The 24071-nt window shown below is 38.6% G+C and overlaps 1 protein-coding gene across 1 annotated transcript; it reads right to left on the reverse strand.

The window, feature by feature from the left end:
- Window positions 1-545: 545 nt before the first annotated feature.
- LOC110793797 (cystathionine beta-lyase, chloroplastic) lies at window positions 546-7505 on the reverse strand. The gene is made up of 13 exons (XM_021998697.2): window positions 7275-7505; window positions 7015-7168; window positions 6672-6784; window positions 4593-4663; window positions 4379-4470; window positions 4019-4106; window positions 3825-3936; window positions 3573-3669; window positions 3376-3457; window positions 2713-2830; window positions 1589-1696; window positions 1360-1462; window positions 546-1005 (listed from the first exon to the last, which is right to left on the reverse strand). The coding sequence occupies exons 1-13, from the start codon at window positions 7335-7337 to the stop codon at window positions 830-832; spliced, it is 1377 nt and encodes a 458-aa protein (XP_021854389.2). The 5' UTR covers window positions 7338-7505; the 3' UTR covers window positions 546-829.
- Window positions 7506-24071: the final 16566 nt, after the last annotated feature.

Below are 24071 nucleotides of genomic sequence, written 5' to 3' on the forward strand. Positions count from 1 at the left end.
TATTTTTGCATATTACATATAATTGTATACAAAAAAGGAAATAAAAGTTATAGTTTAACGCGGACCCGCATAAGACCCTAGACCCTACCCATACCCTATCGGACCCATAGGGTCCGGGTAAGGGTCTTATAATTTTAGACCCTATAGGGTAAGGGTAGGGTATGGGTATATGTCAAAAAATTAGGGTCCGGATCCGGGTATTACTAGACCCTACCCAGACCCTACCCATTGTCATCCCTAGTCATACGAAAATAACATCCAATGGCAAAAGTAAATCATACGGAATAATATCAAATATCAAAGTATCATCTAGAAAATAACAGAAGAAGTACAAAGTACACCCTACTTTGCTTCATTTTCGTCTTCAAACAAGCATAAGAACATCAGCAGTGGTCGCCAATAAGCACATGCTCATTAAACCAATGCTGAACATGCAAGTTTGTCCAAGCATAAGGTTGGGAAAACCCCCAACCTATTTCCTTTCTTCATGTACAATTTCCAAATCCATGCCAAATGATGGAATTTTTTTTTTGTCAAACTGAGAATAAAATAAATGACCCTCTGTTCTATTAATTTTATTGGAAGAATACCTTTCTCCTTTTGAGCCCTATTTGAGCTTCGAATTAGAGATGATCTCATATAAGCAGATTAAGGTCGAAATAGCCCAATGGATTTTCCATTCCCATACCCATCATTATTTGAGGTATTTTTTTGGAAATGGAAGTCCCAGAATTCTCCTAATTGGAATCATACATTATTTATTAATTCGTCATCAATTAGAATATTGTACATTAATTGGAATATTCACAATTAAGATAACATAAATTTGCTAAACAGGCCCTGTTTTCAGGGCATGATCCAGATCAGCAATTAGATCATTCACATCCTCGATGCCGACTGAAATGCGGACAAGATCTTCGGTCAAACCTCTGGCTTCACGAACTGCAGCTGGTATGGATGCATGCGACATGAAGCAAGGCAAGCTTATAAGTGATTTCACACTTCCTGAAAACGAGAAAGCATTCCAAGTTAAGAAACTAACATTAGTTGGCTTAAGCATTTCCATCTCATGCTTTCTCTTTCACGAAACATGTCATTTTCATTCCCATTCCATCAAAAAAAGGGGAGGGGGGGGGGGGGGGGGGGGGGGGGGGATTCGCTACAGAATGCAGTTGGGAAATGAAAAAAAGCCAAAGACAAGATACATTAGCTAAAAGGACTTATTTCAAGTTATATGTCTGTATAAGTCCTAATTTATGGACACCCAAAAAACCAAAGATGCCAAATTATGCAGTGGGATTCAAGAAATGTTAAAGCCCTCGTAGATAATTTAGTTTAGCTAAATACGAGTAAAATTACCAAAACTGACAGTAATGCTGAAATACTTGGTTTTCTCCACAATGTGTTTTGAAAGAGCCGTAGAACCGGTTAGAAAACTTAGCACAGATCCTGCACCTTTGGCCTGCAACAAGTATGCAAATCTTTTTATCTTGAAGCAGAAATATAAAACGGTAGCATGCACTTGCAAGATATGAGTTATAGAGTATCATATCAGGCTGTAGAATGCATTGTAGCACGTTTGAAGCACCTGGGAATAATGCAAAGACCGTCCAGGATGATCAGGAAGCCCAGCATAGTTAACCTTCGTAACTCTTGGATGGGAAGAAAGAAAATCAGCGATCTTCTGTGCATTGTCCTGTGGAAAGTACAAAGAAAGCATATCAGTGTAACATAATACAGGAAATTCTTCATACCAATACGCATACTGATCCACAAGAACACAAGTGAAGGTATACAGTTTCCATTCAAGAAAAGATCGTCTCAAGCAAACACCTAGATAGGCAGATTGTCCTTCTCGCAGTACAAACAAGTTAACAAACACATACATGATGTGAGAGACCAACAAGCAAGCAAGAGAAGAAAAAATTGTCACAAGTAGAACATGTTAATGGATGGATCTTCAGCAACCACAGAGTCATAGGTGGCTGTAGATTTAGTAGTTCTTCTGAAACATGTATAGGATAATTTAGTACTGGTGGTCCCATAAGAGTTAGGAAAAAACGTAAGAATAGGTGAATGAGTCGTCTCCAACTACAGAGTCATTACAAAGACAAAGTAATGAGAAGGTTAAGAAATATCTTTCATGTGCGTAATATTTTTCTATTCCATCACACTGAAATGAGGTGTGGGAGGTTTTTCTTAGGTCTTCTTGCATCAAACGGCACTGGTATGACCTATTTGAGTAGAGACTCGCACAGGATTGGGAAAGAAGCCATTGTCTTTATCCAGCATGGTTAACAATTAATGATCATTATTCCAACAAACTAATTTACACTGCAAAACAGGACAACTCTAGCTCCATAATGATAGTGAAATCAATTTCATATCATCTCAGTTTCACAGCAAGAAGGCCAGGATAGAATATCTCTAAAAATCGTTTAATTAGAAACTAGTCATGTAATGGTTAAAGCTGTCACGTCCACAACATTTGTGGTTCTAGAAAGGAAAGATACATATCATTTATGCAGATCCACCTTAAGTCTCAACCTAAGAGTATCCATTATGATAGCAAATTACCAATGCACATAATGCTGTCAACTGCGTAAACATCTTTAAGCAAATATGGATTGACAATTAAGAAAAGAATGACGAGTTATAAAAGCTGTTTTTTCAAGGTAATCAGTGTAGAAGAATGAAAATAATTTCAAGCACCTGTTGCTTTTCAACACGAAGGGCCATGGTCTTGATACCTCGTAAACAAATCCAACAGTCAAATGGAGCCAATCCGGAGCCTTCAGAATTTTGTAGGAAATACACTTCTTTTGCCAAACTGCTCAAGGGAACAAAATGACATTTGGCTTAAACATTATAATGCTTAAATAACTTATACTTTGTAACTAGCAGCTAAAAAGCCTAAAACTAGAAAAGTGTACTGAAGCTAGTCAAGCTACATGGTTTTTCCGGGCATGCACTCAGAACTCATAATTTTGTGATATTAGTATATACTCGAACTTCTGTTAAAACCCTAAATAGGTGCCATTCCTTGACGTTAATTTTTTTTTTTAAATACTGAGTAACCCAGCACGGACCCCTAAATAAGAGATGCGTCAAAAGTATATTAAGGAGTTAAGGAGCTCAATTTACTCCTACATCCATACATATTCAAACAGAATTGGATTAAATATGTCAAGTTCACACCTCTGGTCTTCAACTCGTCAAGTAAATCATCTTACAGAATTTGTATAGTTGCACTGAGTGTCTGAGTGGCTCAGAGATTCCCAAATTTAATTGCAATAAGAGAAAGAAAAGCATCTTCAAGGCTTAAATTTGGGATTCAGACAACAGGATGGTGTATAAGCTCAATGGTTATATTACCTTTCCCCTTTAACAGCAAGAACACCAGCCATAATATCACTGTGCCCAGCTATAAATTTGGTAGCTGAATGCATTACAATATCTGCCATCACCATATATAACAGTATAAGTATATAAAAAGGTGGACAAGGATTAGTTTTAAAATTCTTTTGAAAATACATTTTCAGGAAATTCAGTTTTCATCAATTAAAAAGTACCTGCACCAAGTTCCAGCGGCTGGGATAAAACGGGAGACAAGATGCTGTTATCCACCAGAACAAGAGCCCCGTGTGCATGAGCTAACTCTGAAATTTTCTAGATTGGAGTGAAGAAGGAAAACATTCAAATATTCCTCAAGAAAATATGTAATATGCTCATCACAATTCATAAAAACATAGGCAAATACAAACCCATATGATGCGCATATCTTACACAAAAGGACAACAAAAGAACAAGGTTTGGTAACTTACACGAATATCACAAATCTGTTGTCGAGGATTGGTTGGACTCTCAAGCCAGACAAGCTTTGTCCAAGGTCCAATTGCTGAGGCGACTTCATCTAAATCAGATGTGTTAACTCGTCTGCAAAGCATTAGACCATCAGATTTCTCACACAGCATTAAAACACCGCTATATTTGACAAGCACAGTAAAGAATAACTAACTTCACCACAATTCCCGTCTTAGGAAGAACTTGTGATAATAACCGATCAGATCCGCCATAGATATCATCTCCGGCAACAATTTCCTGGCCTAGACCAGAAGATATAGAAATTAAGAATACGGATACATGAACACTAAAAGAATCGATCTATCACTAGGGGAAGAGTCACGAACCAAGACAGCAGAAACACATGTTCTCAAAACTTATTGTACTGTAGGATTAAAATAATATAGAGTTCAGTACAATCTGGCAAGTAAATCCTCAGCACAAATTGTTCATATGCAACAGCTAATACGGGTAGAAAGATTTTATTGCATGACGAGAAGAAAATAAAAATAAAGAGGCAAATGTAAGCAAATACCAGTTCCAATAAGACGAGTGACAGCAGCAAGAGCAGCCATTCCACTAGTGAAGCAAAATGCTCGATCAGCCTTATCCAGCTGTGCCAGGAGTCTGCAACATACAAATAGTGAATACTAGTGGAAACGACAACAAAATTTTCACAAAGATTACGGTTTGCATTTGAAAACAAGATATAAACGCAAACTTAAATAAAAGGACTAATGAAAAACTACCTTTCCAGGACATCACGTGTAGGATTCCCACTCCTTGTATAATCATACGGACCATTTTCTGTTGCTGATGGCTAGAAATGAGAAAATTAAGCACAAAATATTATCAGATTAAAGTAGCACTAACGGAGACAACAAGGTTGTCTAAAATAATTCGGGGGATTGAATGGAGTGGGATTGAAGAAAGAGTTTGGCAACAAAAATCTAGAGTAACATGGATTAATCTTGGCGATGCTAATACCAAGTTTTTCCATGCTTTTACTAAAGATAGATTGAGTCATAATGCTATCAAAAGTCTGACAACTGATGGTGGAATGGTTCTGAAAACTCAACAGTTGATCAAGGAAGGAGTCGTTAACTTCTACAAGAAACTAATGGGCTCTGCTGCAGATACTATACCTATGGTTGATAGATCAATTGTGGAAACTGTTCCTGTTTTGTCAGAAGCTCGTAAGCAACACCTTTTGTCTTCCTGTGACTGATACAGAAGTGAAAGAGGCTCTTTTCAGTATGGATGATATGAAAGCCCCTGGATTAGATGGCTTCAACATTCTTTTCTTCAAGAAAACGGGGCATGTGATTAGTTCTTCTGTCACTGCTGCAATTCAGTACTTCTTCATATTCGGCGAACTTCCAAAACAGATTAATTGTTGTGCTTTGGTAACTCTCATTCCTAAAATTCCTAATGCTTCCCGAGTGAAAGAATATAGACCCATTGCATGTTGTTCTATGCTTTACAAGATTATCTCTAAGATAATTTCCAACAGAATGCAACATGTAATTCCTAATATTATCAACGATGCTCAATCTGCCTTTGTTAAAGGGAGGGTATCTTCGATAATGTTACTCTAAGCCATGAGTTGATTAAAGGGTACGGTAGGAAGAATGTTTCTCCAAGATGCATGTTGAAAATTGATCTTTGGAAAGCCTATGATTCGGTAGAGTGGCCCTTTATTAATCATTTGCTTCTCTTCCTTGGGTTTCCCCAAGTTTGTTAATTGGATTATGAGTTGCTTGAAAACTATCTCATACACTTTCAATGTGAATGGTGAATTGACTACTCCATTTGAGGCAAAAAAGGGTTTGAGACAAAGGGACTCTATGTCGCCACATTTCTTTGTGATATGTATGGAATATTTGAATAGGTGTTTCTCTCTTTTGAAGACTGAAAAGGGGTTCAACTTCCATCCAAGATGTAAGAAGCTTAACCTCACTCCTGTTTGTTTTGTTGATGATCCTCTTGTGCTCAAGAAGAGACATTCATTCTGTTAGATGTATGTTGCCTGCTTTGAGAAGTTTTCTAGTGTCTCGGGTCTGAAAGCTAATCTAAACAAAAGCTCAGTTTACTTTGGTGGTGTTCCCTTTGATGTTCAATCTAATATCTTGCAAGAATTTCAATTCTCCCTGGGCTCTCTTCCTTTCAAGTATCTGGGGGTACCGCTTTCTTCAAAGGACCTCAGCGTCCTCCAATCCAATACCAACCTCTCATAAAAGAAGATACTACACAGGATCAATAATTGGTCTTCGAGGTTCCTTTCTTATGCAAGGGGAATACAGTTAATCAAGGTTGTCTTGTTCAGTATACAAACTTATTGCTGTCCGGTTTTTTTTATTACAAAGAAGGTTATTAAGCTTCTACAAGTGGCCTGTAGAACTTCCCTTTGGACCGGAAAATCTGATACCTCTAAAAAGGTGTTGGTAGCATGGGAAACAATATGTAGGCCTAAAAGTGTTGGAGGTTGGAATCTCACTGATAGTACCATGTGGAATCACGTTGCTATTTGCAGACTTATGTGGAATCTAGCACAGAAGAAAGACAAGTTGTGGATAAAATGGGTGCACTTGTATTATGTAGGAACATTATTGAGACATATTTAAAGCTGGCGTTTCGAACTTCAAAGATTAATTAGGAGATTTATAGAATATCTTTTGTAGTGTCCATTTATCTTTTATGGAAGGAAAGAAATGGTAGAATTTTCAGAGGTTGTAAACTGGATGTAGGTAGTCTTGTTAGATGGTCTGTATTCGATGCTATAATGTAAAAAAGCTATGCTAAAAAAAAGACAGTAATTCATAGCTCGCCTGCTTAAATGTAGCTGTCTGGTACAATGGTGTGCTCATCGAACCATAAGGATCGAAACTGCTATCGAAATTCATCAACATTGTCGCAACACTTGGCTCCTTAATCTCCATTTCTACAAAATGAATTCAAATTCCGATCATAAAAAAATCATGCGTCAATCAGTTTTATTAAGGTTTCTACTTTTAGCTTCTTGTAATTAGCCCTCAGGGCGGTATGTCATTTTCCTACTAAAACTACGAACAATTGATATGAAAATACTTTAAGCATCGAATTAGCTCAAATTAGAAGAAAAAAAAGGGGAAAAATAATAATTAGAGAAAAATGCTTACTAAACAAACTAACCATTGAAAACCTCTGCAACACTGTCTACCAAAGCTCCAGTTTTAACATCCATGAATTTCTCCCCCGTACACTTGAGCTCAAATGTGCGAGTTTTCGCCCCGAAAATTGGCGAATTGAATCCGATTCTCACCGGATAAACACCAAATGCAAATCCCTAAAAAAAATTGAAATTGGATGATATTAATCTGTGATTAGCATAGAAACTTTTAAAATTGAACTAGGGTAAACAAATTGGAGATTGGGGGGAAAATTAGGCTTACAGGAGAGTTAAAATCGGAGGAGATAGAGGAAAAGGTAGATTGAAGAGAGAGTGAAGCCGCCATTTGTGAAGGTGTGAACAAAAATAGTAGGGTTTATGAGAGGGTTAATCGGTTACACAATTGAAGTAAAAATATGAGTAGAACACTGAGTCTGTGACCGTTGGACAAGAGAGAAAGGATGTTTCTTCAACAGCAAAGACTAGAGTTCCAACAGAATCTTCACTGTTTTTGGTTTCTCATTTGTTATTTGATCCTTCTCCCCAAAAAAAAAAACAAAAAAAATAACTCCTGCTCGGTTTAGGCGTAGACCTTTAAAGGAAAAATTGACATTAATAATTCCAACTTTCACCCATCTTCTCAAAATAATCCCAACTATGAATTATTTTAGAATAATCCCGACTTTAGGGGGTACCTTCTCGAAATAATCCGAACTATTATTTTTCAACATATTACAGAACTAAAACGGATTAGTGTAGGCAAGAAAAAGATAGTTCGGATTATTTCGAGAAGTTACCCCCTAAAGTTAGGATTATTCTAAAATAATTCAAAGTTGGGATTATTTTGAGAAGATGGGTGAAAGTTGGGATTATTAATGTCAATTTTTCCTTTAAACAATAAAATGTTTATCATTGAGTTATAATACGGTATATGATATAAATGATGTATTGGCCTAGTGGTTAAAATTGAGGAGCTGTGTACAATAAGTCTCGGGTTCGAATCTCCCTATAAATGTAATAAACAAGGAAATGATCAATAACATTTTTAAGTAAAAGTAGCATAAATGTTACTAATATAGTAATTTGGGGCGTCACCTGAGTCTAAAAACTACACTAGAATCTCTTAGATGATGTTTTGGTGATGGTGTTGAGTAGTAATCAATAACATTTTTAAGTAAAAGTAGCATAAATGTTACTAATATAGTAATTTGGGGCGTCACCTGAGCCTAAAAACTACACTAGAATCTCTTAGATGATGTTTTGGTTATGGTGTTGAGTAGTACTCCGTATATAGTTATATACTTCGTACTATTGATCGGAAGTCATTTATTCCTTCGCCAATTTTTGGTTTTTGATTTTCTTCTCCGAACCATACTGCCCAATCTGGGAGCGTGTCGCTAAGAAAAGGCCAAACATAATGTGTATGGCTGAAATCGGGGAAAGTTTAACACAATTGTCTCTTAACAATAACAAGGATATGGATACACCAATCAAAAGCTTTTGTGTAAGACCGTTTAACAGTTAGACCACTTTTTTGGTACTTAACTAACTAGTGTAAAACATAACTAAAAGTAATAAAAACATAACTAATTGAATAACAAAATAGTTAAGGTATAAAGACAAATAGTTAAATTTATGAGTCATTAAATCTTATACTTCCTCCGTTCCGGAAATATCGCACCATGGTTGACTTTTACCCATTTAATCATTACTTTGACTCTTAATATACCAAATCGTATGCAAGTAAAAATTATAAAAAAAATAATATTTAGAAAATATATTGATATGGGATTCTATTTTAGTTTCCTTTTTAAGCAGTTTTAAGCAAATAAATTGTATTCTGTTTTTGGCGGGAAAAGTTGTTAGAACAACTTTTGTTTGTTAGTGGAATATGTTATTAGTTTGTTGCTGTCAGCCAGCTATTTAAGCAGCTAATACATTGTATTTGGAGGACAATTAATCAAATACAAAGATTCCTTCCCTCTCCTACAATTCTCTTCTGACTTCTTCCCCAAACTTCTATTCTTCTTCTTCTCATTTCTCTTTTCTGGAAACTTCGATCACCATTGTTGGTGAGCTTGATAGCTCCCACATCATTGGTATCAGAGCCAATCTGCTGCTCTCTGAAATTCTGCAGTAGCTCCATCATCTCCTATCTTCATTCTGGCTCTAGCTGCAACTAGAAGGAAAGCTATGGAGGATCAACTCAGAAATTTGGAGAAAAAAATCGAGGAGCAAAATGAAAAACTCGAGGATCAAAACAAGAGGATGGATCAAAAGTTTGAAGAACTTTTGAAGGTGATGCAATCATTCAAGGATGCAAATGACTCACAATCTTCTGGCAGTCACAATGAGAGAAATGCAAACCACAGAACTCTAGGTATGAACCCTAAGCTGTCATTTCCTAAATTTGATGGAAGCAATCCTAGAATTTGGGTCAAAAAATGTTGCAAATACTTTGATATGTGTAAAATTGCTGAGGATCAGAGGGTAGATTTAGCATCATTGAACATGATTGAAAAGGCTGAAGGGTGGGTTATGAACTATTTGTCTGTTAGGAAGCATATGATGGTGGAATGGAATGACTTTGTTGCTGATCTATATGCTAGATTTAGGGACAATTCAGCCTTTAATGTAGTTGAAACTTTCAATAAACTGCAGCAAGTTAGTGCTCTAGAGGATTACATAGATGAATTTGAGAACCTGAGATCTATTATGTTGATGAATAATCATGTCTTACCTGATACTTACATGCTGGAAAGCTTCATTGGGGGTTTGAAACCTGCTGTTAAGCCATTTGTAAAAGCCTTCAAACCAGCCACTACTGCTGAAGCTATTGATTTAGCCAGACTTCAGGAAGAAAATCTAGAAGCTGTATCTCACAAACCCTACAAAACACAAATGTTTAATCCTAAACCATTGCAATCTGTTCCTCTTTTACCAAACCCTAAACCACCATTATTACCCACACCCACAAATAAGCCAAACACAAGCCTAGCCCTCATAAAATATCCACAACAAAGAACCAGAAACTTTAAATATATACCAGCTGATGTAAGACAAGAAAAAATTGCTAAAGGACTGTGTTACTACTGTGATTCCCCTTATGACAGAAACCACAAATGTCAATTTAGGGAACCAGGTGATCAGATTGAAGAACTCAGTGATTCTGATGATCAAGAGGTGACTGAAAAGGAGATAAGTGAGCCTCAAATATCAGTGAGTGCATTAGCAGGAAGCCAAGGGTTCAGTACTATGAGGGTTAGGGGTCTGGTGAAAGGAAAACCCCTACAGATACTGATTGATTCAGGTAGCACTCACAACTTTGTGGATCTGGACTTTGCCAAAAAATTGGGATGTAAATTAGACAAGATACCAGCTCAAGCAATAACTGTGGCTGATGGAAACCATCTTGCTTGCCAACACAGTTGCCAGGGGTTCACTTGGGAAATGCAAGGGATAAGTTTTGTGACTGATGTGTTGCTAATTCCTTTGGGGAGTTGTGATATGGTGCTTGGGATTCAGTGGCTTAGCTTATTGGGACCCATCAGTTGGGATTTTAATAAGCTGAGAATGGAGTTTAGCTTGGATGGTAAACAAGTAATGCTTAAAGGGGTTCCAACCAGAAAACTGAAAGTAGTTGAAGGGGAACCATCAGCTAAACTCTTCAGTACAGCTGCACAGTTGTGCTTAATGCAAGTGGTAGACCAAACTTGTCTAGCCACAGAAGTACAGCAGACAGAACATGAGTGTGAAGAGTTGAAAGAACTCAAAATGACTTACAGTATGGTTTTTGAGGAACCAACTGTGTTGCCTCCTTCAAGGGGGGTATTTGATCATTCTATCCCACTTAACCCAGGTTCCACCCCTGTGAATATCAGACCATATAGGTACCCTCTTAAGCAAAGAGATGTAATAGAACAATTGGTAGAAGAAATGTTGGATAGGGGAATTATTCAACCAAGTGCTAGTCCTTTTGCATCACCAGTAGTGTTGGTAGGAAAGAAAGATGGCACATGGAGGTGTGTGTAGAATACAAAGAATTGAATAGCAAAACAATTAAAAATAAATTCCCTATTCCTGTGATTGATGAACTGATAGATGAGTTGTCAGGTGCTGTGGTGTTCAGTAAGCTTGATCTTAGAGCTGGATATCATTAGATGAGAGTCAATGATAATGATGTATACAAAATAGCCTTTAAAACTCACACTGGACACTATGAATTTCTGGTTATGCCCTTTGGGTTAACCAATGCTCCTGCTTCTTTTCAGAATTGGATGAACCAAGTTTTTAAACCCCTCCTTAGAATGTGTGTTTTAGTGTTCTTTGATGATATTCTGGTGTATAGTAGAACTCTAGAGGATCATTGGGTGCACCTTACCATGGTTTTTGATCTGATGAAGGATAACCAGATGTATGCTAAGGCAAGAAAATGCACTTTTGCTACCAGAAAAGTGGAGTATTTGGGCCACTTTATATCTGAACATGGAGTGGAAACAGACCCACAGAAGATCTCTGCAGTTAGTAGCTGGCCAGTGCCATCTACAGTCAAAGAACTTAGGGGATTTCTAGGTCTGACTGGTTATTATAGAAAATTTATAAAAAGCTTTGCTCTCATCAGTAAACCTCTAACTGAACAGCTTAAGAAGAACAGTTTTTTGAGGAATGAACAAGCTCAGAGTGCTTTTGAGGCACTGAAGGTGGCATTAATTACAGCTCCTGTATTAGCTGTTCCAGATTTTGATAAACAATTTATTGTGGAGACAGATGCTTCCAGAACTGGTATTAGTGCTGTCTTAATGCAAGAAGGACATCCACTAGCATTTATCAGTAGAGCTTTGGGTCCCAAATGGCAGAAACTTTCAGTTTATGAAAAGGAACTGTTAGCTATTGTGTTTGCTGTTCAGAAATGGGAGCAGTATTTAATGGGGAGTCATTTTCTTATCAAAACAGACCAGAAAAAGCTTAAAATGGCTACTACAGCAAAAAATTTCAACACCATTTCAGCAATTCTGGTTGTCAAAGTTGATGGGTTTTGATTATGAGATCCAGTACAAGAGTGGGAGGGAAAATTTGGCAGCTGATGCACTCTCTAGGGTACAAGGATCAGAAGTTCTTTGCATGGCAGTTTCTGTACTTGATTCTAACTTAGCTACATTGATTACAGCAAGTAACCAGCTAGATGACAAGTTAAAAGTTATTGTTGAGTCTTTGGAACAACATCAGTTGGTGGATGGCTATCAGTTACAACATGGTATCCTTAGAAGGAAAATTTGAAGGAAATGATGCCCTTGGTCCAAGTATGCATTCTATGTTAAGTCTAATAAATGCGGTTCAGTATTAATTAACAAGTTAATAATTCAGTGAGATCAAGTGAGCTGAATGCCTAGCTAGAGGCCGCTTCAGTTCAAGTGGAATTAATGATATTAATCCACAGCTTACTCTTGACTGAACCCGTAGGGTCACACAAATAGTACGTAAACGGATCAAGTATTTAATGGCATTAAATACTCCATCTATGAATATTCGGAACCGACGGATCTTGGTTTCAGTGGGAGCTAAGATCGTCACAGGCAAGAAATGAATACTCCGGAAACGATGATATTGCCGGAAACGGAAATATGGATCGTATCGGAAATATGAACATTATCCAAGTCGTAGATGTTGCCGGAAACGGAAACATGGTACGTATCGGAAAATATTATTGGAAATGGAAATATTACCAGAATCGGAAATATTGCCGGAAACGGAAATATTGTCAGAATCGGAAATATTACCGGAATCGGAAAATAATTCCGGAAACGGAAATATTAAATATTTGTTCGAAACGGAAATTAATTCCGGAATCGGAAATATTAAATATTGTTCGTATCGGAAATAAATTCCGGAACTGGAAATTTAATCGGAAGCGTATCGTACGAATTAGCATCGGACGAGGCCTGCCGGACGAAGGCCCAGCACGAAGCCGGGCCATCGCCCAGCAAGCACGCGCGCCACAAGCCCAGCCAAGGCAGCGCCCAGGCCTACCGCAAGGCAGGCCCAGCGCGCGCCAAGGCCACGGATGCGTGGGCCGCGCTGCGTGGGCTGCTGCTCGCACGCGCATGGGCAGCCCTTGTGGCTGCCGTGTGTGTGTGAGTTTGTGCTCATGCGTGATTCCTAAATCTACAAGAGTTAGTGTATGATTAAATTCCTATTCCTAATTGGATAAATTAATTAAATAGAATTCATGTAGGATTCTAATTTCAATTAATTCGTATCCTACTAGGATTACGATTCCTTTTCCATAACTCTATAAATAAAGGCCTAGGGGTCATTATTTATACACAAGTTTTAAGTATTCAAAACTAAGATTTTTAAGCAGAAAAATCAGCCAATATTCTTGCCTACCTAACCGAAAATATTAGAACCTTAAGGGCGATTCTAGTTGGTCAATCTTAAGGCGGATCCGGACGTGCTGTGGACTATCTACGGAGGGACGACACTTGGAGTCCTAAAGACTTGTTCTTGTTCGGTTCGGGCGCAGCTAGGGAAGGCACGCAACAAAGAGTATGCATCTAAACTATGCTAAATGATTATGTGTAAATAATATGTTTCCTGGCTTTATGGTTTTTCCGCATGATTTATGAACTGTCATATGAATCATAACCTAACAGTGGTATCACGAGCCCCTTATTATTTTCATAATCTAAATTGCATGAACATGGTTAAATATTACAAATTTGCAAGAATTAAAAGGGGTGATTAATTTTCGTAATTGTTAATTAATTGCAAATTGCGTTTATTTAATTATACGTACGCAGTTTTTCGGCAGTTTCTTCGTTACTCATCCAAATCGAGTGATTTTTGTGTCAATTCCGCATGTAAAAGGCATTCTAAAATTTTGACAAAAAATAGTATTTTTCTGCCGAACCCAGAATTATCAAATTCGAAGCCTAACTATGACTTTTCGAAGGTTTTAGTTTTTCGAATGCAAAATTTCGTAAATTTAAGATGTTAAATTAAATATTTGCGATTCTTGTTGATAAATCTTGAATTTTTGATTGACCTACTGCATATGTTTAACAAGTTTGAATGCCTAGTCTTGTTAATTATGCAATCTAATTTGTAATTATGATTAATTTGTTGAAAATTAGAATAATTTAGAATTAATTTGATTTTCGTAATTAATTGTAATTTAATTAGAAACCTATGATTAAAAACCACCATAAAAATTGTAAATTTACGATAAATTTTAAATTTTTATGACCTAGACTTGAATCCATAACAATCGGAAATCAATTGGATAATAAATTTTCGATTTTTCGCCCTAAAATTATGAAATTAATATTATTTATTAATTTGTCATTAATTTTAAATATAAATTTTAAATTTTATGCGATTCGTTCATATAACTTGCACGCACGAAGCAATGGACGCTTCGTGTTACCCTTAAGGGGTGTTGTATAATGCGGGCATGCGACGACGAGCAAGGGAGCTCGTCGCCCGTGCGGCACGAATGCAATGAGCAAGGGCGTAGTGCACGAGCACAAGGCAGCAGCCCTGCCTTGTGTCGTGTGCCACGAGCAATGAACGAATGGGCATGGGCGAAGGGCGAGCCAAGGCAGTCGCGTGTGGGCAGCAAGCGAGCTGCGCCACAACGCGCGCTGCCTCGCACAAGAGCGCGCAGCCTCGCGCGCAGCGAGCGCAAGCTCGCGTGCCACGAGCGCTGCGCCCAGCATTACTCGCGCGCACAGCGCGCGATGTCGCGCGCCCAGCGAGCGATGTCGCGCCCCAGCGAGCGATGTCGCGCGCCCAGCGAGCGATGTCGCGCGCCCAGCGAGCGATGGCTCGCGCGCCCAGCGAGCGATGTCGCGCGCGCGCACTGCGAGCGATAGCTCGCGTGCGATGAGCGCTGGCGCGCGCAGCGAGCACCAATGCGTGCGGAGGCTTGCGATAGGGAAGCAGCAGCTATGCGACGAGCGCATGGGCTGCGCGCACATGGCCAGCAATGGCTGTGTGCGTACGGTCCATGGGCGTGCAACGCGTAGGGTGTTTGCGTTACGATTAGATCGTTTTGAATGTTTAATTTGAAAATTTCAGTTCACGTAATTTTAATTAATTTTAAAATTAATAATTTGAATAATTTTCTTGGATTTTAATTTTGAATATTATAATTATAATAAATGTTATTTATTCTAATTATTTTACTAAAATTAAAATCATGAATTAATTTAAATACGACTGAAATTAAATTAAATTTTTGGATTCAATTATAAATTGATATGAGCTTTAAATTTTAATTAAATTTGTATGTTTCCGGTTAGACTAGAAATACATTTTTATGTTTAAAATTGGTAAAGCATATGAATTTATTGGTTTAAGTGGGAGCGCTTTTTAGTCATAAACTCTTGATTAGGTCTACAAATCCTTAAGGTTAAAACAACTTGATTAGAATTAATAAGGACTGAATAATTGGTAGATTATTGGTGCCCTTGATTAATTGCTGCAAATGTTTACGTGATGCATAATGTGTTTTACTAACCAGCTACGTGGGCCATTCATGATAATGAATGGGTGAATGGTATATATTGTATATGTACTGTTTTGCAGGTTATGAAGTGACTAGTATGGCCCAAATAGGATAGAAAATATGGTCTGCGTACCATTAATTTGAATGTAATTGGTCCAAAGTACCAAAGTTATTTTTCAATTCAAATATGGTCTGCGAACCATCAAATAGTTGTAATTAGTTATAGCTTATCCTATTTGAAGAAAATGGTGCCTCCCACGGAGATTTTCAAGACGGACTTTGAAGTCAAAGCTTCAAGATGAAGTCGGGCCATACTAGATCACAAATATCTTATGCATGTTTTAAGTTATTTATTGTTTTAAATATGTCTTAAAATGCATGAGATCAAAAGCTTGATTATGTTGCATGATTAAGGATTTTAGTTCACTTAAAATCTAACCAACATAGTAAGAGCCTTAAGTTCCAAACTTAAAAATTGAGTTAAAAGGTGCCATGCCAAAATATACACTTGCTTGGATATCCTTTACATCAATCTAGTAATAGTTTTCGCTCAGCGAGGTGTTACTTATTGGTCCTAAAGGGGCAAGGTACACAAATAATTGTGAGTACATGTTAGTTTTGGTGAAACTCAACGATATAAGTAAGGAGTCCTTTTATGTCGTGGCAAATTCGATAGGTTTACCTAATAAGTTCTTAGACGTACCTATCAACCAAGAATAGTTTCTAGACTATTAGCAAAAGGCTTTTGCTTACCTAAGATGTTCTAGGATTAAGTCGACAAACTGTGCTTAGTTCTTCAATGATTTTAGGATCTTGGAATCATTTTATTCACACCTGCCGGAACACATAATTTGAATAAAATGCTTAATAAACATTGAATTATGCATGTATGCTAGAATTTAAGTTTATTAAGAGAAACTGTGAATGGTTATTTATTTGTTTATTCTTTTCAATTGTAGTTTTTAATATGGCAAACAACAATTCATTCAACATTCGATCAATTCTCGAAAAGGAGAAGTTGAACGGGAAAAACTTCCTTGACTGGCAAAGGAACTTGCAAATAGTTCTTATGCAGGAAGAAAAGGAGTATGTCCTAGATGAGGCGATGCCCGAAGCTGCAGGCGACGGGGTCACTCAGGCAGCCCTCAATCATTGGATTGATGCCAACAAAGATGTGAAATGTCTAATGCTCGCCACCATGAGTGCGGATCTGCAGAAAACGTTCATCAACTCAGATGCTTTCACAATCATCAGTGAGTTGAAGAACATGTTCCAAGATCTGGCTCGAGTCGAAAGATTCGAGACTCATAGGCAAATTCTTGAGACCAAGCTTAAGAAAGGCGAGCCCGTAAGTCCACATGTTCTCAAAATGATTGGACTCATTGAGAATATGAGTCGGCTGGATCAGCAATTTTCTCAGGAAATGGCTATAGACACCATCCTCCATTCTCTTCATAGCGGGTATGATCAGTTCAAACTGAACTACAGTATGAATAGTCTGGACAAAACGCTCACTGAGCTTCACGGTATGCTGAAAACCACTGAAAAGACGCTCAAAAGTGATAAGCAGGATGTGCTTATGGTGCGTGGGGGCAAGTTCAAGAAATCTGGAAAGAAGAGGAATGCTAAGAAAGGTGGCAACAAGGCCAGCCCAACTAAGCAAACTGGCGCCAAATCTGCAAAGAGGAAGGTCAGTCAACCCACTTCTGAATCCGAATGCTTCTACTGCAAGAAGAAGGGGCATTGGAAGAGAGATTGCTTGAAGCTAAAGGAAGATCAGAAGAACGGAACAATCGTTCCATCTTCAGGTATTTTCGTTATAGACTGTATACTTGCTAATTCAACTTCTTGGGTATTAGATACAGGTTGTGGCTCACACTTATGTTCCAATCCACAGGGACTAAGAAGAAGTAGAAAGTTAAGCAAGGGTGAAGTCGACCTACGAGTGGGAAATGGAGCACGGATTGCTGCATTAGCTGTAGGAACTTACTATTTGTCGTTGCCCTCCGGGCTAGTTTTGGAACTGGAAGAATGTTTCCATGTTCCAAGTCTTACTAAAAACATCATTTCAGTTTCTTGCTTAGATGCTAAGGGATTTTCCTTTATAATAAAAGACAATAGTTGTTCGTTTTATTTTAAAGAGATGTTTTATGGATCTGCTAGATTAGTCAATGGACTTTATTTATTAGATCACGACAAACAAGTATATAACATAAATACCAAAAAGGCCAAAAAGGATGATTCAGATCTCACCTATCTGTGGCATTGTCGATTAGGCCATATAAACTTGAAACGCTTAGAAAGACTTCAGAGGGAAGGAATTCTAGAACCATTTGACTTAGAGGATTATGGTAAATGCAAATCATGTTTACTTGGCAAAATGACAAAGCAACCTTTCTCTAAAGTTGGAGAAAGAGCAAATGAACTATTGGGTTTAATCCATACAGATGTATGTGGACCAATGAGTACAAATGCTAGAGGTGGTTTCAGCTACTTTATCACTTTCACTGATGACTTCAGTAGGTATGGTTATGTCTACCTAATGAAGCATAAGTCTGAATCCTTTGACAAATTCAAGGAATTTCAGAGTGAAGTAGAGAATCAATTAGGCAAGAAGATCAAGGCACTGCGGTCTGATAGAGGCGGTGAATATCTGAGCTATGAATTTGATGACCATCTGAAAGAATGTGGAATTCTATCAGAATTGACCCCTCCTGGAACACCACAATGGAACGGTGTGTCAGAACGGAGGAACAGAACCTTGCTAGACATGGTCAGGTCAATGATGGGTCAGGCCGAACTTCCATTAGAATTTTGGGGACATGCACTAAATACAGCTGCACTCACTATAAATAGAGCTCCGTCTAAAGCTGTCGAAAAGACTCCATACGAATTATGGTTTGGAAAGCCTCCAAATGTGTCTTTTCTTAAGATTTGGGGATGTGAAGTATACGTCAAACGATTAATTTCAGACAAACTTCATCCAAAATCTGACAAATGTATCCTTGTGGGCTATCCAAAGGAAACAAAGGGGTATTACTTCTACAATACATCTGAGAACAAAGTGTTTGTTGCTCGAGATGGTGTCTTTTTGGAGAAGGATCACATTTCCAAAATGACAAGTGGGAGAAAAGTAGACCTCGAAGAAATTCGAGTCGAACAACAAACTCTAGAGAATGCTCAAGATGACATTCAGGATGAAACTCAGAGATCTTTAGAAGAATCTGGTGAGAATCATGGTCAATCTAGAAATGTTACCCCGCGTAGATCGCAAAGATATAGATCTCAACCGGAAAGGTACTTGGGTATTTTGACGAACGAGAGCTATGACGTTCTATTACTTGAAAGTGATGAACCTGCGACTTACAAGCAAGCTATGACGAGCCCTAGCTCCAAGCAATGGCAAGAAGCCATGCAATCTGAATTAGACTCCATGTCTGAAAACCAAGTATGGGATTTGGTCGATTTGCCAGATGGCTACCAAGCCATTGGAAGCAAATGGGTTTTCAAACTGAAAAAGGACAAGGATGGGAAACTTGAAGTTTTCAAAGCTAGATTGGTTGCAAAAGGTTACAGGCAAGTCCACGGTGTGGATTACGATGAAACCTTATCACCAGTTGCAATGCTAAAGTCTATTCGAATAATGTTAGCAATCGCTGCATATTACGATTACGAAATATGGCAGATGGATGTCAAAACTGCTTTCTTAAACGGCGTTTTAACAGAAACTGTGTTTATGACACAGCCTGAAGGTTTTGAGGATCCAAAGAATGCTAAAAAGGTATGCAAGCTAAAGAAGTCAATCTACGGATTGAAGCAGGCATCCAGGAGCTGGAATATACGTTTTGATGAAGCAGTCAGTGACTTTGGTTTCATCAAGAACGCGGACGAATCTTGTGTATACAAGAAGGTCAGTGGGAGCAAAATTGCTTTCCTAGTATTATATGTCGACGACATATTGCTTATCGGAAATGACATTCCTATGTTGAACTCTGTCAAGATTTGGCTCGGGAAATGTTTTTCGATGAAGGATCTAGGAGAAGCACAGTACATATTGGGCATCAAGATTTACAGAGATAGATCTAAAAAGATGATTGGACTTAGTCAAAGCACTTATATCAATAAGGTGCTTGATAGGTTCAAGATGGCGGACTCCAAGCGAGGCTACCTACCCATGTCTCATGGAATGACTCTAAGCAAGACTCAGTGCCCAAAAACACTTGATGAGCATAGACGAATGAATGGGATTCCATATGCATCATTGATTGGTTCAATAATGTATGCTATGATATGTACACGCCCGGATGTTGCGTACGCACTCAGTGCTACGAGAAGATACCAGTCAGACCCAGGAGAGGCGCATTGGACTGCTGCCAAGAATATTCTGAAGTACCTGAAAAGGCACAAAGATGACTTCCTGGTCTATGGTGGAGATGATGAATTAATTGTTAAAGGCTATACGGACGCAAGTTTCCAAACCGACAAAGATGATTTCAGATCACAGTCTGGGTTTGTCTTCTGCCTCAACGGAGGAGCAGTAAGCTGGAAAAGTGCTAAGCAAAGCACCATTGCGGATTCTACAACTGAAGCGGAGTACATTGCTGCACATGAAGCAGCAAAGGAAGCTATATGGCTAAGGAAGTTCATAGGAGAACTTGGTGTAGTCCCCTCCATTAAAGGACCAATAGCCCTGTATTGTGATAATAACGGAGCTATTGCACAGGCAAAAGAGCCTAGACACCACCAAAGAGTCAAGCATGTACTTCGTAGATTTCACCTTCTACGAGAGTTCGTTGAAAGAAAAGAAGTCGAGATAAGCAAAATTGGAACTGATGACAACATATCAGATCTATTAACTAAACCTCTGCCGCAAGCGAAGCACAACTCGCACACTGCAGCTATGGGAATCAAGCATATTGGAGAATGGCTTTGATGTCTCTGTTTAATGTTTTAAAGTTTTAGAGTTTAAATCTTTGTAAAACATTATTGGTTAATCATTCACAATAAATGAAAGGAATTCATTTTTCCATTTAATTTGTGGTTTATTAAATGATGAGTCCCTTCAACTTGACGATATATTCAAGATAGACTGTCAGGACCAGTCCTGTGACTAAGAAATGTCTATCAAGTGAACTTGAATGTCAAAGGTTGAAAATGGTCCCTAATCGGAGTTTTCTATAAAATTGGACGCATAGAAAACGTTAGACGACTAGAATGCAAGATGACTAGTAGTTCTGTTTCTTGAACTATGTGGACATGGCAATGTCATAATCATTTGCATAGATACTTACTTTGGGAAGACTAGTATCGGACAAGACCTATGAAACTTTACTGTAAGAGATGAAAGTCTGTCATAAGTAAATTTCATTAAATTATTAGACACTAAATCCTCAATACCTGAGTGATTTGAGATTACTTGTTTGAGAACTGGTTGCTTTGACGTTGACCAACCGTCGCACCATAAAAGGAGGCTATAAAGGCAACGCTCAGGTAATCACCTATCAAACGAAGTCTAATCTCAAGATCGCAAGATTGGGATTGTCCTCCCATAAATCGGGATGAGATGCTTAAAAGTTGTACAAGGCCACTCGGAGAGCTAGAAACTGTGAAATGCATGGCCGTGCTCGGATGAATCATAGGCTATGATTATCTGTTTATTTGATCAGTTGAACTCTGAAACCGAGGAACACCTCTGGACATAATAAGGATGACAACTCTTACCTTATGTTCAAGAGCAAGCATCGAGCGACAAAGGAATTAGGAAATGCACACTTGTCCCTAAGGACAAGTGGGAGACTGAAGGAAATGATGCCCTTGGTCCAAGTATGCATTCTATGTTAAGTCTAATAAATGCGGTTCAGTATTAATTAACAAGTTAATAATTCAGTGAGATCAAGTGAGCTGAATGCCTAGCTAGAGGCCGCTTCAGTTCAAGTGGAATTAATGATATTAATCCACAGCTTACTCTTGACTGAACCCGTAGGGTCACACAAATAGTACGTAAACGGATCAAGTATTTAATGGCATTAAATACTCCATCTATGAATATTCGGAACCGACGGATCTTGGTTTCAGTGGGAGCTAAGATCATCACAGGCAAGAAATGAATACTCCGGAAACGATGATATTGCCGGAAACGGAAATATGGATCGTATCGGAAATATGAACATTATCCAAGTCGTAGATGTTGCCGGAAACGGAAACATGGTACGTATCGGAAAATATTATTGGAAATGGAAATATTACCAGAATCGGAAATATTGCCGGAAACGGAAATATTGTCAGAATCGGAAATATTACCGGAATCGGAAAATAATTCCGGAAACGGAAATATTAAATATTTGTTCGAAACGGAAATTAATTCCGGAATCGGAAATATTAAATATTGTTCGTATCGGAAATAAATTCCGGAACTGGAAATTTAATCGGAAGCGTATCGTACGAATTAGCATCGGACGAGGCCTGCCGGACGAAGGCCCAGCACGAAGCCGGGCCATCGCCCAGCAAGCACGCGCGCCACAAGCCCAGCCAAGGCAGCGCCCAGGCCTACCGCAAGGCAGGCCCAGCGCGCGCCAAGGCCACGGATGCGTGGGCCGCGCTGCGTGGGCTGCTGCTCGCACGCGCATGGGCAGCCCTTGTGGCTGCCGTGTGTGTGTGAGTTTGTGCTCATGCGTGATTCCTAAATCTACAAGAGTTAGTGTATGATTAAATTCCTATTCCTAATTGGATAAATTAATTAAATAGAATTCATGTAGGATTCTAATTTCAATTAATTCGTATCCTACTAGGATTACGATTCCTTTTCCATAACTCTATAAATAAAGGCCTAGGGGTCATTATTTATACACAAGTTTTAAGTATTCAAAACTAAGATTTTTAAGCAGAAAAATCAGCCAATATTCTTGCCTACCTAACCGAAAATATTAGAACCTTAAGGGCGATTCTAGTTGGTCAATCTTAAGGCGGATCCGGACGTGCTGTGGACTATCTACGGAGGGACGACACTTGGAGTCCTAAAGACTTGTTCTTGTTCGGTTCGGGCGCAGCTAGGGAAGGCACGCAACAAAGAGTATGCATCTAAACTATGCTAAATGATTATGTGTAAATAATATGTTTCCTGGCTTTATGGTTTTTCCGCATGATTTATGAACTGTCATATGAATCATAACCTAACAAAAATAAGATGGTAATTGGGCCAGATCATGAACTCAGACACAAGATCATCACTTGGCAACATGCTTCCCCTGAGGGTGGTCACAGTGGAAGAGAGCTCACCTTGAGAAGAATGAAAGCTTTGTTTGTTTGGAAGGGCTTATCACATGATGTCAGAAAGTTTGTGAGAAACTGTGTGACTTGCCAAGCATCTAAATATGACAAATCAGCATATCCTGGCCTTCTGCAACCCCTTCCTGTTCCTGAAGAAGTGTGGGTAGATGTGTCAATGGATTTCATTTCTGGTTTACTCAAGTCTGGGGGCAAAGATGTCATATTTGTAGTGGTGGACAGGTTGAGCAAGTATGCTCACTTCATGGCTCTCTCTCACCCATATACAACACTCCAAGTAGCTCAATGTTATCTAGACAATGTGTTTAAACACCATGGCTGGCCTAGATCAATAGTCAGTGATAGGGATTCCATTTTCCTTAGCAATTTTTGGCAGGGTTTGTTTTCTCTACAAGGCACTGAGTTCTTACTGTCTTCAGCTTATCACCCTCAAACAGATTGGCAGACAGAGGTGGTTAACAGGTGTTTGGAGACATATTTGAGATGCATGACAAGAGAACACCCTAACAATTGGAACATGTGGTTACCATTGGCTGAATGGTGGTACAACACACATTTCCATACTGCAACTCAACTCACACCATATGAAGTTGTTTATAATCAACCACCTCCTCTACATTTGCCTTATCTCCCTACTGAATCCAGTAATGCAGAGGTTGACAGAAGTTTACTCAGAAGGGAAGCAATGATTCAGTCCCTCAAGTTGCACCTTTCTAAAGCTCAAGAAAGGATGAAGGTACAAGCTGACAGACACAGGTCTGAAAGGGAGTTTGAAGTTGGTGAATGGGTCTGGCTTAAGCTACAAGCTTATAGACAACAGACCTTGCAAAGGAGATCTAATCAAAAGCTAGCTTTGCAATTCTATGGTCCTTTTCAAGTGATGGCTAAGATTGGTCCAGTTGCTTACAAGCTCCAGCTTCCTAGTGATGCCAAAATTCATGACACTTTTCATGTTTCACAGTTGAAGGCCTTTCATGGCACTTTACCTATTGCTGCTCACATTCCTCCATGGTTTCAGGGTTCATCTACAGAGGAAAATTCAGTTCAGCCAGCTGCCATTCTTCAGAAGAGAGTAGTTAAGTTTCAAAATGCCCCACAGGTTCAGTATTTGGTCAGTTGGGTTGGATTTGAGGATCATGAAGCTACATGGGAAGTGGCATTGGACTTTGAAGCACGCTTTCCTAACTTTGTCATCCAGACTTGAGGACAAGTCTCTTTTTTGGGGGGAAGTTATGATATGGGATTCTATTTTAGTTTCCTTTTTAAGCAGTTTTAAGCAAATAAATT

Source organism: Spinacia oleracea, chromosome 1, assembly GCF_020520425.1.
Source record: "Spinacia oleracea cultivar Varoflay chromosome 1, BTI_SOV_V1, whole genome shotgun sequence".
NCBI classification, from domain to species: Eukaryota; Viridiplantae; Streptophyta; class Magnoliopsida; order Caryophyllales; family Amaranthaceae; genus Spinacia; species Spinacia oleracea.

What these genes read in the sequence shown, in the direction of transcription:
- LOC110793797 (XM_021998697.2), bottom strand. Translation starts at nt 7,337, where the DNA reads ATGGCGGCTTCACTCTCTCTTCAATCTACCTTTTCCTCTATCTCCTCC. An exon ending in TGTTGCAGAGGTTTTCAATG is followed by an intron (nt 6,785 to 7,014) that starts GTTAGTTTGTTT and finishes TTCATTTTGTAG; the next exon opens with AAATGGAGATTAAGGAGCCA. An exon ending in CAGCATTACTGTCAGTTTTG is followed by an intron (nt 1,006 to 1,359) that starts GTAATTTTACTC and finishes TCTCGTTTTCAG; the next exon opens with GAAGTGTGAAATCACTTATA.